The sequence below is a fragment of the Halyomorpha halys genome, unplaced genomic scaffold (genome assembly GCF_000696795.3).
Source record: "Halyomorpha halys isolate HHAL.00 unplaced genomic scaffold, Hhal_1.1 Scaffold1035.1, whole genome shotgun sequence".
NCBI classification, from domain to species: domain Eukaryota; kingdom Metazoa; phylum Arthropoda; class Insecta; order Hemiptera; family Pentatomidae; genus Halyomorpha; species Halyomorpha halys.
Window position 1 is genome coordinate 578,257 of NW_027107491.1, and position 16,774 is coordinate 595,030.

General features: G+C 29.6%; 2 protein-coding genes across 4 annotated transcripts in view; both read left to right on the top strand.

Annotated features, from left to right (window-relative positions):
• The window catches only part of LOC106687992 (uncharacterized), a 278,550-nt gene that overhangs the window by 67,925 nt on the left and 193,851 nt on the right, over window positions 1–16,774 (top strand). The window lies entirely within an intron of this gene.
• LOC136795401 (histone-lysine N-methyltransferase SETMAR-like) lies at window positions 7,594–8,037 on the top strand. The gene has a single exon (XM_067045846.1). It carries the CDS (start codon window positions 7,594–7,596, stop codon window positions 8,035–8,037), a length of 444 nt encoding a protein of 147 aa, XP_066901947.1.

Consider the following 16,774-nt stretch of genomic DNA (forward strand, 5'->3'; position numbering starts at 1 on the left):
ATTTGCCAAATTTATATTCATATGTGAATATCATAAAAACTACTACCCCTACGAAGATAAGTGGAATAAACTACTTTATAGTAAGTTAAATTTATTTTGAGAGTTGGCAGACATATGTGCGTCTTATGGATCTAGAGATACATTTTTTCAAAAATCCAACATTTTATACGAACAACTAGAAATTAACATTTTGTGAGTTTATTTCGTCACATATCATAAAAAATACTACTCCTACAAAGATAAACATTATTAACTATTTTATAGTAAATTTAACTAGCTTTAATTTGGGTGCACCTGTACGTCCAATGATTTCTAATAATGTTTTCCAATAAATCAAACTTACTGTCCGAACAACTATAAATCAATTTATTTTAGCTAATATCATGAAAACTAGTATTCCTACGAAGGTATAGGTCATAAACTACTTTATAGTTCATTAAACTAGCTTTAACTTGATTGCTAATAGACATCTGTACGTCATATAGTTCCTCAGATATAGATTTCTCAAAATAAATTAACTAAATACTGATATTTCAGTACATTTTTAAGAAATATTGCTTTTTAAAAGGCTATACCTCCAGAACTATTGGACGTAAAGAACTCTATTAGGGCTTATATTTCTGAAAATTTAATCTTCTTTAAATAATGTTCTTTTAGATTTTCTAGTGTTGTTGGTAGTTTTTAATAAAAGAGCTCCGAATGAAAAATTAATGTTTTTTTATGGTTTTGAAACAGTTTTATTCCTATTAGCCTTTAAGATGTCACGGCTGCAATGCTGGTTAGCATCTTGTAACTTTTGACTGAAACTGCGTAAACTAAGTATTTTTTTTTCTCTCTCTGGTTTCATTTTGTTACTTAATACGAACTTGAAGATGCTAACCCATTAAAAGCATGACCTAACATAGATTCCTCCCTTATTAAGATAAACCTTTCAAAAAAAAAATTAAATATCATTGATTATAACTAGAATTTGTAGTAATATATATGTATATATAGTTGACCGTAAAAATGATATATAAGAAGATAGTCATGGTTGCGGTCAAAAGAGAAACAAAAATAGTGGTAAACTATTTTTGTTTCTCTTTTGACCGCAACCCTGACCATCTTCTTGTATATAATTTTTAGTAATATTTGAAGTAATAGTTGCCAGAATAAAAAAAATATCATTAGAGTTTGTAAGCACTCAGTGTTACTTTTAATTATAAATTAAATAAAATCTCCCCACTATAAGTTTATTTACTAAATCTTATAAAAAAAAGAAAACATGCCATTTTTACTAATTACTTACTAGTGTCATTAATTTTTATTGATACTAAAAAATATCATATACTAGAAATATCCTTGGAGTAAAATCTAAGTTATATGAATCCCGTGACTCGTTTATTACGATTCCATGCTGCCATAAACTGGGAATTGTGACTTACTGCACCAAATGATAGCCTCGCATTAAGAAGAATTAATGCCCCCAATAAACAATGCGCTCTACTGATAAGCTCGTAGCATAGCAACTAAGCTATTACGAAAACTAGATTAGCAGAGTAATCTACCGGAAAATCGAGTTCATTAAAGGCTGAAAAATATATATATGTATCTATCAGAAAATATATAATTGGTGTTTTCCAAATCTTATCGTTTTATTATGTAAACAATGAATAGGTTTTCTTAATTAGGAATTTTCCAATAATGTTTCTCTCGACTTAAGAATCTTGCATAAATTTTTTATTATTATTTTTGATTTATTATATATATTATTATAAAATATATAAAATTGATTATATAATTTATAAGAATATTAAACCTATTATTTTATCATTGTCTAATACCTGAATTGTGTGCTATTTATTAGTTTGTTTTTGATAATAATTTTGGAAGGGGAGGTGATAAAAATAAGATAGCAGATATAAACAGATGTATGGCCTTAGTACTAATTTCTAATCTCTTAAATAAATAATGATTTATTACAGTTGGTAAAATATAAAATAATTGTTTACAGAAAATATAAATTTCACACATTTTTGAGGTATACATACGATTGATGCAACCCATGAGGGGCCAGGGGTGCATTACTTTTACTTTTACTGTTGCTAGACTAACGGTTGTGCAAGGAGGCAATTTTGTCAGAATGATTTTTCCCAGTTAAGCGTACCCACTTCATGAGGATGGGTGGACCTCGGTGGGTTTCCGAACTCAGGGTTGATGTACATCATTATAGGATCACAACTTCTCAGATTTGTTTGCATTTACATTCCAAATCTCATCCTTATTTATAGATATATTCAATATAATACTATGTAAATACATTCTACTTTATAACTTCATATTTGCCTTAACAAATAATACATAAAAATATAACCGTAGAATGTGGTTGGATATAATTTGTGTTCTGAAGGATAGATGAAAAGCAAAATCCAGCTGATCTCAGCCCACTTTTTTTTCTTTGTACTTTTTTTTTTTTTAATTATTTATTTATTGTAATTTACAACTGTACAAAATAATACAATAAGTAAATATGTAGTATGTTTCATATACACTTGAAAATCTTGGGAAGGAACCACCCATTGGTGGTACTTCAAACATTAATTTAAACTAGAAGGTCTCGTGGCCATCTTCTTTTCAGACGCCTCCGAGGATTATCAGGGATTGCTAAGGATGAAAGATTAAGAATTAATGGGTTAGGATGGTTAAGGAGTTTGGAATAAAAAGACGCATATCTGGTTTGGGTCAAATCTGCAACGAATGGGATGTTAAGGTCTTTATGAATGAGTTTATTTGTGACGTAATAAGGAGCATCAAGGATTTTACTTAGGATTTTGGATTGTAACGATTGGATGCGGGAAGAATTTGATGGTTTGGTGGAGCCCCAGAGCTCAATTCCATATGTCCAAATTGGTCTAGTTATTGTAGTGTATACTAATTTTTTGTAGTGAATGGGAAGTTTAGAGCGTTTGTCAAGTAAGTGTTGTAGCAATCGGAATCTACGAGCAGTTTCTTGTCGTTTCAGTCTTGTGTGTGGATTCCAAGTAAGTCTCTTGTCAAGATGGAGTCCTAAGTATCGAATCTGTTCAACAGGCGTTAGTGGTGTATCTAGAAAGGATACTGTAGGACAGGAGGGCAGAGGTTCACGACGGAGAGTAAAGGTGATCTGGTGGGATTTGTCAGGATTTATTTTGATTCTCCAGTTTTTACACCATTCTTCAATAGATGTTATGTGTGCCTGTAGTGTTTGTGATGCATTAGTTGGGTGTTTGTTTACAGAAAGTATACATGTGTCATCAGCGTATGTTGTTAGCACTGTGTTAGGGTGGGTTGGGATGTCAGCTGTATAAACCGTATAAAGAATGGGACCTAAGATACTACCTTGAGGAACACCGGCGGACTGAGAAAAGAGAGACGAGTAGGCTAGGTTATGATTTACTTTAAAGGTTCTATCAGTGAGGTAGGAGCGGATTATAAGGAAATATGTTGGGGGTAGGAATTGACGAAGTTTATAGAGCAGACCTGGATGCCAGACTCGATCAAATACTTTGTACTTAAATCTTACTTCGAGGGATTAAGCCGTCTAAACGAGTTTACTTTCATAAGGAAGTTTTGTTTATATCTTTCTGTTATCCCCTATAGTTAGTTATGTATTATATCCTAGCTGTGTCCTCGGTATAATCCACATTAATTTTTTATTGTAAATGTGAACTATATTTATATTATCGATCTCGCCAAATGACTTTTAAAGTAAAAGAGTAAGAACACATCAAATATGTTAATTGTGATTTTGAGTAATGGCATAAATAAATCTAAGGATTTTAATTAGTTGTTGGAGCAAAGTTCATTTTGCACTGAGCCAATTTACTTCTACTTATATTCCTACCTTGACTATAATACCTTCTTCTTACATGACTGGTAACATGAGATATTCCAGAATTCTATTTTTGGTTAACCAAGGAATGCTTGGTTATAATTTATTTGGAATTTACCACATCTCTTTTATTTCACGCTAAGAAACCCTCATAAAAAGAAGAAAAAAAAACATCCATTATCGGAAAATAAGCCTGAAAATATTGCTTTCTCAATTACCAAGACATATCTTTACGTCTTAAGGCCCACTCCCGACTATTATTAGGAGTACCGAATTATTTTCCGATCTTGGCCGAAGCCAAATAACCGGTTTGGAGTGGTCCTTTCAACATTCCCTGTACAAACATGGCCAGGTCCCATCATCATATAATAGCTTAATAGTCGAGCTCTTGACGATCATATTCCCTAATCGGCGGCATTCTATTCGTCAACCCGGCGAAGGCCTCCAAATATTAGCAGGTCTTATCTCCCTGATAGGAATCCATCAGCCGTGTCGTATAGTAGCTACCTCCACACAACAATAATAGACTCTTATGATAATTAGATATGATAGTTTAATCACTGTCTTTGCCTCCAGCGCGCAATCTTAAATAAATGCTAGGTTTAATTAGATATCATCTCCGTTGAAAACGTTTTCTGCGATTATCATCGAATAATTGGCATTGTTAGTATACATTTCGAATAATGGGCATGTGTTTAACAGTTGATTATTATTTGATAAATAAAAAACTATAATATGTGCTCTTCTCGTATGATTAAGACCTTTTTTTTAAGCTGTTTGTCTAATTTGTTTAATTAAAGTATTGAATAATGATGGCGAATTTCAATGTCAAATGATAAATCTGAACTAGTTGAATTTGTTTCGATTCCATTGTAGAAATTAATATTTACTATAACCAAAATTATACGGTTCTGTATTAAAAATAAAATAAAATAGAAATCCAAAATTACTTATAATATTAATCTAAATTGACTAAAAATAAACAGAATCACATTTTGAACTCATAGCATAGGTAAGCTGGTAAGGGGAGAAAAAAAGACACTTGGGCTTTTCTAACATTAGGTTTCGTGTTAACTTCTATCTTCTTAGCAACAATTATCTATTTACATTTGTAGGTTTTTTTTTCTTGTATTATTCATAAATAAATAAATAAAAAAATCATTAGGAAATGAAGGATCTTCATTAAGGATTTTCAAAGGAAATACCGTTTTTTGTAAGTTTTTTGAACAACGGTTGTAGCAGGACGTGATTTGGTCATGATGACGCTCAACCATCAGGTTTTCCTCCATGAAAGTACCCACTTTATAGAGGCTGGATGTGCACCAGAATGGCTTCCAAACCCATAACTCACGGCTATAGTAACAGAAGTAAATTATTATCTGCCATAACTAGATTCTAACCCAAGAACGGGGAATTAGCAGCACAGCACCTTACTGACTTTAATTAATTAATTTCGGTTTTTTTAAAGGGTTTAAGTGGAATAACAAAAAAATCAATGATTTCGGGCCTTAATTAATACATTAAAAGCTTTTACATTTTTTTTCATACACAATACTTATGTTAGTAACGATTCGATATTATTGTTTGTCGTTTTTATATTACAATAATTTCTCAAAATATATATCTTGTATACTTAATCCAACTTTTTAGCTAAGCTTTTTCTAAAATTCACAAATTAAATAATTTGTACTATTTATTTATTGGGTTATCAATACCCTGCCTTTTAGGCAATACGGGTTTTCGCAGCAGTGAGTTGAATAAAAAACCCACAAAAATATAGTAGTTCTTATTTACGTTTGTTGAATTTCTAATTTGTACTAACAACATTTAAAACTTACGCTATTAATTTTTAATTATTAATTTACTTTTTGAATTTAAAAACCGGGCAAAAATTTTATTGTTTTTTATCTATTCACTTAATTAAATTGAATAAGAATTTCGGAAAATAGTGTTTGTTTATCTGACTTGTTTTTTTTTTATTTTATAAATAAATAATACAATAGATGTGCTTCTTATGTCACAAGGACTAATTTGTTTAAATGTTTGTCCAATTTATTTAAATAGAGTCTTGATCAATGATTACGAATTCCACTATCATCAGATCAATGGGTGTTGCATTTAAACAATTTTTTTTTTTTCTTTTCACGGAACGGCCTTTCAAGACCACGGGAATATTATTACTTTTCCCTTCTCATTTTTACTTTTTTTCTCTCCCAGTATCTTCTCATTATTTTTGTGTGCCTTTGTTTCCTCTCTTCCTACCATGCGAAATTTGATATTTTATTATTCTACCAATTTGATGAATAATAGTTTATAGGTAGATAAAAAAAAAAAAATCAAAGAGGATGAAGAAGTATTATAATAGTATAGGAAGGAATTTATATTATATATGTTCATATATAGTATAAAATAAAATAAACAGGTTATAAATAAATATAATAAAGTAAGAAAATTATCATACCATACATATTACCATAAATAAATAAGAAATAAATGGCGTTAACTACAAGCTGTAAAACTTGAACATAAAACAAGAACGAATAAATTATATAAAAGTATCTTGAAAATGTGATGCAATAGTTATATATGAATAACAAGTTTTAAAATAGGCATATAAAGTTTTTAACTAATAATTTGTAATATATCATTGGTAACATAATTTTTTCGTATTAAATATACATAATAAAGTATATCGGAGAATAAAGAGAACTAATTCTTGGTTTTATTTTTTTAACAAACAAAGATTTTATTTTTTATTTTTATATCATCACTGATATTGTTTATTAGCAAGCAGAAAAAAAAAAATTCTCTGTCGAAGCAAGAAATAAATAACGAAAATTCTCCCTCATGCCAAATGGCCTCCCGTGGTTTGGGCTCCTTTCCAATATTTTGAGACTGTCCTATTGGTCAAGTCATATTTTAACTGTTTAATGAATGGCTTGTTTACTCCCTGAGTATGTAAAATATACCTAATTATCTCTGAAGTCTAAAACATTTTGAAGTGATAGGTTAATTTTATACAAAATTTTTAAGAATATTTTAAAATTCATTGTATTTAGAAATAAGTTTGAGTTTATTTTAATGTTAATATTTGCAAAATAAAGTCGTTTGATCTATAGATTATTTTTTGAAACCACACTGTACTGTAAGAATTAATTAAAAATAATCACTAATGATATCAATTTTTAGCCTTAGTTTAACTTGATATGGTTGAATTTCCATTGAATAATAACTATAATTATTTCCCTGCTTACTTCGGGGAGTATGTTCGAGAATTACCATCTTCAACAAATGAAATAATTGCCCTTTCTTGTAAACTGAAATCGGAATAGTTAGGAATTTAGTGCATGAATAATGGGTTGTATAAAAAAATGACCGTTTTATCAAATTCAAGATTTCAAAGGACTGTAAATATTCTAATCCAATTTAATATATTGGTATGTATTAAATTGGATTAGAATATTAAAAATCCCTTTAGAGCATTCCCTAAGCTTTTTTAATCCCAGTAGGCATCTTCAACAAAAACCTCAGTTTAGTTATTTGTTACAAAGAAGAAACATTGTGTCCTACGAAATCCTGGTAATTTTAAGGCATTACTGGAAAAAAATTTCACAGCCGCTGAAGCAATTCGTGAAATTATTAAATATGAAGTCCTTGACCAGCCCACTGCGCAGCGTTGGTTTGAAAAAAATAGCAGTGGATATACGAGGTTGTAAAGGAAGAAGGGATCCGGGCGACCATTGATGGATATTGATGAGGTTCTGCAGGTTTCCCTTGAGTCAAATCCGTCCACAAGTACTCGCGAACTTGCCAGGGAGTGTGGTGTGTCGAAAGATACTGTTAGTCGCCATTTACTCTCCATGGGGAAGGTGAAAAAGAGGAGTAGACTGGTCTCTCACGAACTTAGTCCTCAGCAATCAGCAATCACTTCCCGTCGAACCAAAGAAAAGTTTAAAGAACTTCATACCCTGCCTGATCCACCATATAGTCCAAACCTCGCACCATCGGATTACCACTGGTTTCGATCCATGGCCCATTTCTTTCATGGGAAAAAATTTGATAATCTTGTGGAAGTTGAAATTGCGATCCAAGAGTTCTTTGACAGACATTCCAAAGAATGGTATCAGCGAGGGATCGAGCAATTGGCTAGCGGATCGCTAATGACAGTTGATAACAATGGACTATAATTTGAGTGTGAATTGTATTTTATATCAAAGAAATAATAATACAAAAATTTGATTATAAACCGGCAATTTTTTTTTTTATTCATCCCATTATTAAAAAACATTTTTTTTTTATAATAAAATATATCCATTATTTACCTAAGATTGTACCTATTTTATTGAAAGGTCGTATTGACTGTCTACATTACGTATTCAGTTGGTAAATCCCTTTGGTGCAGATCCTTTCGTGCCAGCTTTGTTGTGAACAAGGTTTGGAAGCCATTCTCCAAGGTAACGTGTTTTGCAACACTGCATTGTTCGATCAATAAGTTCAGCTTTTAGTACTATTAGAATATTTTCTTTTTAAATATATTATTACATTTTAAGAGGAATAAAATTCGTCCATATATAGCATATTTGTGATTCGTATTTTACTTTTAGTCCATTAAAATATTGATTCTATATGCCAAATATAGCCATATTTATTCCAAGTGCTATGTAGCAAAGAAGAATTTCTTCTTAATGAAACATTAAAATTTTGGTAAATTATTTTATCTCATGTCATTGTATGTCCGTTTTCAATGAATTTTTACTTGGGAGAAACAACATACTCATAGAAAGAATAATCAGAAAGTTAAGTTAATAATACAATTGCTGAGAGTAAACTGGATTTATTTAAACAGAAAATGTTTGCTAATATAATTGTTTTTAAGCAATGAACTATAAAATGATTAGCAATAGTAAAATAAAATATTCTTCTATCCACCTAATGATAACGACAACTTTAGACTTTTGAATTTACTTTTGTCCACCTCAATTGATAACGTTGCCCATTGTTCTTCCATAAATCGTATCTAGCTGTATAAACTATAGATTTATTTGTAGATAATTTCATATCTTCCTTCAATAATATTTACAGTAGTAATAGAACTGAATCACTTTGAGAATTTCTTTCTTGAGAAAAGGCTAAGTTGGGGTAAAAAATAAAATAAAAAACATGGCATTATAGCAATTACAAGATCACCGTAGTAACAATTTGCCACAACAGTTTGTTTAATGCATGCATTCTGGGAATATCCCCTCGACCAATAGTCGATAGGAATACAAGGTCGAATAGTAAATCGTGTAAGGTCGCTTCTGACGACAATCATTGTTGGGATAAATTTTAACAAATAAGTGACTGTGATAAAGAATTTTATTTTTTGTTTTAATGTGAATAATGCCTAATTAGAAATTGTTGAATTGACCTGGGCAGAATAGCCTGTAATTTAAAAACACAACTCATCATTTAATCAAATAGGACTTAAATTAAAAAAATATTAAACAGAAAAGAAAACTACATTGTTCTCTATCTTAATAATTTGAAATTGGGGACTAAATGAAAACAGTTTTTTAAAAATATATATTCATGAAAAAATAAATTTCCTTTTTAAATTCCAGGCCCACCTCAGTAAAGGCCCGTGACATTTACTTCCTTGCTACCTTTTATTTACGCCCCTGGGTTTTGTGTATTTCATTTTGTTTTATGTTTGGTAATAGCACTGTACCAACACTGTAAGCTCTGAATGTTTTGAGTGTAGATGATCGATTCAACAAAAATAGTAAATATTTTAAATGTTGCATGGATGCTATGTATTTTTTATTTTCTACTCAAATGTAGTCATGCATCAAAAAGGTATTTTCCACCTTAAACGATACGTTTTACAGTGTCGTTTAACTTACTCTCCGTCAAAGTATGGCTGCTCGTTTCTTTATTGCGTCATAAATAGCAATAAGAGGCTCCATAAATACTTCTCAATTGCCTGTACCGGTGGACTTCTACCGCATTGAATAGCAATTGCGTCGCTACTTTATTCCCTTGTGGTAGTCTATCCTCGCGACATAAGAAGACACTCCATGGTGATGAATGCTCATTTTGCTGAAGGGATCTTTTCTAATTTGTATTCGCTGTTTATTCCTAAGTACAAGTGATTCACTACGGTATTGCTTGCATTAAGTTTAATTATTATTAGATTAATTTGTCAATAAATTAATTCATTAGATATATATGGGTTAATTAATTTGATCAAATCCTTACATTTGCATTAAATGCTTTAAGTATGAATCTAAATATGGAAATGCGTACTGATTTCCTGTTTTCTTACATGAGTTAATTACTAACTTTAACAATTATATATTTTTAATCTTTTGAAGTATAAGCTATTTATGTCTAACAATTATTTATTTTAGTGTAAAAGTGACTTAGATTAAAAATGTGATATTAATGTTTCTTAATAAGTGAATATTAGTTGACATATCTTTGTTTGGTCTCAATTTAGAATTACATAATATACAATTGGATAGAATTACAAAATAATGATGTAATAATTTTGAATAATTAATTTTTAAGTAATGATGTCATACAATTGTATATTTTTGAATTTTTACTTTTCCTGAAGAAGGTATGTGTAAATAGATTGAAAGAGAGATAATATTTAACATAAATATTATTGGATGGTTTTATATTTATAAAAAATCTATAAACATATATTTATACGTTTTTTAAATTTCATTTATTGGATTAATCCTTAAGTTTATGATTAGTTAGAGTATTTTTTTTTTTATAATTACCTTTTGTTAGTTTATATATTTTCTGTATTTGATGTTTCTCATTTCGTATATTAGCAGAAATTGTACTTTTTCTTTTATTATTTTTAGTTTACTTGTATTTGATTCTTTATCATTTTTTTTTATTACAAGTTAGTCGTCTTATGTTTTATGATATGATATATGGTTTTATTTTATTTTGATGGTTTATGATTTCATTTTAATTTTGTATTTTTCTCTAAGGCTCTAAATCCTGATGTTGATGCAATATTATTCTAAACAGATCAGTCCCAGAAAAAATAATGACTATTATGTACGCCGAAACGTAGAACCTTTTGCATGTAAATTATAATTAATGCAATAATCTTGCCTATAATATAATATAATTAATTAATTTATACGTTAATTAAATCAATTAAGATAATAACGTTATAAGGGGTTGATGATTTGGTTATAATAATATTTTTCAATATTATTCGATATAACTTCGATCCCACACAGTCGGAGAATATGGAACTTTTCAATATCTCAGGGGCAATATATAATCTTTTATATGCGTTGCGGCTTTTAACTTTACGACATGTTACCTATAACCGGAATAAGGGACTGTTGCAACAACTGGAACAGCTATCCTACGGCAGTTAAAATCCTGACAACTTACTTGAGACCTCATTTCGGTCCCTTGATTTATATCACAACTTGTAAAACGTTAAAGGTTTATTTATTTATTTAGAGAAAGTCGTTCTGGAACGGGGCGAGGATCCGGTTTATGGTGGAATTCGAACGGAGTTTCGTAATATTTTATTGATTATACGCTATTAAAAATGAAAAGTTCAGTATCTGTTTCCAAGTTGTTCGACACCCTGTGATTATTAGGGCTGTTGGCCGGAGTCATTATGGGACTCGCCCGTACGATTGGTCGTTCAGAAGTTAACTACACAAATAGAACCGGCTATTTAAAAAGTTTAATTATGCAAAATTTAGTATCAACCAATTAAAAAATGTATATAAGTAAAAATCAAATGAAAAAAGAGGAAACTTTTTCATCATTTTCTAGTGAGTTGATCTCGAATATTAAATTTAATTTATGATGAATTTTATAATATAGCAATTTGTGGGGGAAACCCACCCCTAAAAATTCATACATATTTTATTCATGAATCAGATTACGTTTCGGACCTCAAATTGTCCCTTTATCAAATCCAATCTCTATTATTAGACTACCCGTGTACTGTCGAAAAATTCCCCTTTATGAAAGTATAAATTATCGTCATCACAATTCATTCATCTCGGGAGTTTTCAGTCTTTTTATTTATAGTTCCTAAAATATAAAATTAAATTAAAAGAAAAGTGTGCATGAAGTTCTAACGGTTTTTTTTAAGGAATTGCTCCATAGAAGAATATAGGGGTCTTCGATATTTAAATTTCACCAGAGGAGGGGCAACTTTTCTGTATATAAGATCTACTTTTTATCTTATAAGTGTGCCGCGATCGACACTGTTTTAGTATCAGTTGCATTCCAGCGAGATATAGGTAGATAAGTAATATATGTGTTCAAGACTATTTTTTATTTTTTAAATCACTTATTAAGTTTTCGAGTTATAGGCTCATGAAGAAAATAAATTTCTAGATCTAACTTTCGATAGCAGCACTCCGTACATGAGCTACTTAAAAAATTCGATTTTCCGACTTTTTCTCGAGATAGATTTTTACTACGTTAAAATGCAATTTTTAATTTTTTTATTAACTGAAATGAATAGATTGTATTTGTTTGTAAATAAGAAAAACGTTATTGTTATAAAGATGCACAGTAAGACTGATAATTTGATTTTTGCCAGGAAAATGTATCATAAAAGAATAATATGACTTCTTGCTAATCTATAAATATCTTGCTGAGTAAAAACCATACTGAAATACAGATATAAGGCTTATCTACCTATGTAATAAATAATGGATAATTAATAATTTTTGATCCATGTGAAATATGTCTGAAACTATTGCTAGAAAGTTATGTCTTCTACAATCGCTTCAAAGTTCATGGTACACGGAATTCAACCCGGCATTGCGAGCAATCGACGATCGACCCAAATTGTCCTCGCGATTGACATGTTGGCAACCCCTGATTTACACTATTACATTTTTTTTATTAATTCAATAGTTTGATTGTAATTTTTTTAAAATTATAAACGGCAATATTTGTTAATAGAAATTCATATAATTAATAAATATGAGGATACATAGTACATGAGTATGGGATAAATCCCGAAACGTTGTGTAAAATAAAGAATAATAATATGCTCTTTATCCATAAATTCCAATTTTTTTCAACTCAGCAGATTAACTACGTTTTTTTGTTTCTTCATCGTTTCGGCTCTTATGCGGTTTTCAAGAAGACAACCTTATTGTTAATTTGTCACAATTCATTAAAAAGGTTTTTCATTACAAGCCAATTGGACAAGGCAAACAATAAAATATGTATGTTATATATATAAATAATTGACAGTTTAATTTAAACGTATGGAAAAGATGGTTAGGAGTGCGGTCAATAGAAAACAAAATGTTGTTTCGAAAGCTCTCAACTGAAAAACCCTGATGAAGCTCTACAATGTGTGTGTGGGACGAAACGTCGGCAAATAAATAGTTGTTAACTACTTTTTATTTTATTTTTACCGCACCCCTCACTATCTTAATAGTAAAATATGTAATTTCAATGCATCAAAACCTTTTTACGAAAGTTTTTCCTATAAACAAATCACATTTCATCAAATTATTATTTGGATATTGAAAAAAATTTAGTTAAAAGTAAAGGGATCATTTGAAATTGTGTTATTATTAAAATTTACCTCTCTCAAACAATGAATAAAAATATTGAAAATTAGAAAACCTTTTCAAATCAAGTCCAACATTTTCCATTTTAATTGGGACTTTATCCATCTGTCGAAACCTTTTCTACTTCAGTTGTAAATTTTTCCACTTCAAATTTAACCTTTTTCATTTCAATTAGTAGTTTTTTTCATTTCAATTAGTAGTTTTTTCATTTCAATTCTAACCCAATCGGACTGAATTGAGTTGTTTTATGAAAATGATCTTTAATTATATTTTTTCCGACCAAAAAAGTGATTATTAAAAATTCTTTCGGATCTTTGTCGGTATTTTTACTATTACAATGAACCAGAGGTTTGCAGGATTGATTGTTTGGGATTTGTTAAAGAGCCGTATTTCAGTTTTTTATTTATTAAAAGCCTATTATTAACACTGCATGGCACTGGTTGTTTAAAACGTTATATAGATGAATCACAATAATGTGGTATTTTCTAATCGTTGTCCTATGATAATGAACGAAAACTGTTTTTTTCTGAACACTCAGGTGAAACAATATTAAATAAAAATTGTTTGGTAAATGTGTTGGTCGCCATAGTGATATAAAAAAAAAAATGAAAGCGTTCATTGTTTTTTTCTAATTACATATTCACCTAATTATTATTTGGCATCAAAATCATCTACTACCATCCATGATTTCGGAACGATTTAATGACTAGTTTGTTGTTTAGTATTACAAAACATAGTGGCCATCAGTGCCTGGTATTTATATCAAATAAATTTCATTAATATTTGTGATATCAAAAAAAAAAAAAGATGCGCTAAAATAAAAATAATGAACATATTTGAATAAATAAATAAATAGGACAACAAATCTATGGAAAGACAAAAAATTAAAATAAAATCGATAAACGTAACTAAATATGGTACAACCCATGTTAGCATTATTTATTTATTTATTTTGTTTTTTTTTGCAGTACACATGATCGTGTTTCTTTCAACAAATGTTTAAGATTTTGAGGTCAGTAAAATCTAATGTGGAATATTTAAAAACTAGCATCTGGGAACAATTAAAGAAAAAATTAATTACATTGATAATTTAACTGACAATGAACGGTGAACTATCCATATTTGGTTTGTTTGCTTAGGAGTGTGGAAGTAATAAGTATTATCTATGGTATATTCTGCTGTCATTCTTATTTTTTTAATCCTGTTAATCCCCGGACTAACTAACGTTGGCTAGAAATTTTTGTTATTTTACAAATGCTTGTTGAACTTTTTTATAATTTTTTTTTAGTATTTTAAGACTATAAATTAATATTTAATGAAATAATAATTGGAGTCGACAGGCAGCTGAAGGTAATTCGTGTGAAAAGGAGGTTTTTTTTTTGGTTTTTTTAGTGTAGATTAAACTGAAAATCGTTCGAATTTCTTGTTTCGTTTCTAATTATTAATATAGACGCAGTTAATAATGAATGAGATAATAATATATAAAAAAAGTATTAGATTATATCGGAAGTGGATTACTAGAGAGTAAGGAAGTATCAGGTCAGTGCGTGGAATTGCGCAAGGACATCTGCTGTGATGTATAATTCATTATTGTTGGTGCTATAGATCTATGTCAACTACCAATGTTACGATTTATAGCTGATAGGTCGTGAAGGTTCGTTAGGTTATAGACATTATTAATTTTGGATGTCAGCCCTCGGCCATTTTCTCCATTTATTATTTGTAAATATTGGAATAAGCTTTTTATTTATGTTTTTGGGCCATAGAAAATTACTCACTATGTAACTGTGTTAGCACGGACACACTGCTGTGTTCAATATATTGTATGCGTATGTTATTTAATTTTCACAATTCAAATTGTTCTAAAGCGATTAAATCCCAGAATAATGAAACTATTTTCCATTTTATTACATATATTTTTCCCATATGAAATCATGAGGTTTTTATAGTGCATGAATATGGGACAGTGGTTCCGAAACGTTGCACAATTGTCATGAATAAATAAATAATAATTTAATTCAAATGATGGAAGTGATTAACCTCAAGAAATTTTAAAAGAATTGACTCACCAGACTTCCTAGAGAGATAATCCAACATTTTTTTAATTTTTATAAAGTGTGTTTGAGGTCAACTGATATTTATTTAAAAGAAAACAATTTTAAAAAATTCATTGCATTGAAGCATCATGAGTTTATAATCGTATTTTTTTTATATCATTAATTTTTAATTATTGCATTTTTATTTTAATTATCATTGTTTTATTTATTTTCTGTTTTTAAATGCCAATATGTATATTTTTATTGTTACATAAGACAAAGAGCATAACATAACCTCCATAACCTTTTTTTTCCTAAACGTTTAAAGTACAAATATTTAATTTTGTTATCGTTTTAAAATATTTCATTTTATTATTATTATTATTAATTTATTTACTACATAAGTTAGGCATAAATAGGATGACATAAATTATGCCAAATAGTAAAACAGTGAACTTAGGTATACTAGAAATTGGATTCTAGGGCTTACCTGAGAACAGGAAAATATTCTTATGTTTTTATGTTGTTATATTCTTATGACAAATATATAAATAAACATAGCTGACATGAAAACGCACTTGTGAACATAATTGAAGTGGTTTCTGTAGCAGTATAACACTGGACACATCATTAAGGGCCAAAGACTGAGGAGTAACACAAAGAACTCGTGCCCTACACTCGCATCTCTCTGTCAACTTTCTAATTTAACGAGATGTAAATTAATGTCCGTAACCTCTGTAGGCCCTTGAGAAAAAAGTTTACTTTGATTCAGTGACATCTATTTTTGCCTAGGCCTTCAAAAAAAAAAAACTTCTGTCCTTTGAAAATGTAATTTAAATCTTGATTAAAAGTAACTCTGGACTTAATCAGATTCCTCCTCCTGTAGGATTTATAGGACCCATTTAATTTGAATACTGAGTCAGACTTCTGCCGTCTTTGAAATGTTCTCTGACAGCAAATTGTATGCAATTACAAAAAAAAAAAAAGGTCATTATTTACGATACATTACTCAGAGTATGTTATTATTTCATTTATACCACCTATGAACGTAACTGAAATTTTTGCCGGTTAAAACAAACCAAAATCCTGTTTAATATTGGTTGATAATTTTTATTTATTTGTTTTTCCACTAATAATAATCTTAAGATTTATTGAGGACTACATCTCGACAAACGACTGACATGGAATCCTCATACAAGACTAAAAAGACAAGAAATTGCTCGTAGATTCCGACTATTGCAACATTTACTAGACAAACGGTCTAAATTGCCAATCCATTACAAAAGACTGATCTACATGACTATTATGAG

Coding starts and splice junctions, on each gene's coding strand:
- LOC136795401 (XM_067045846.1), top strand. CDS start 7,594: ATGGATATTGATGAGGTTCTGCAGGTTTCCCTTGAGTCAAATCCGTCC.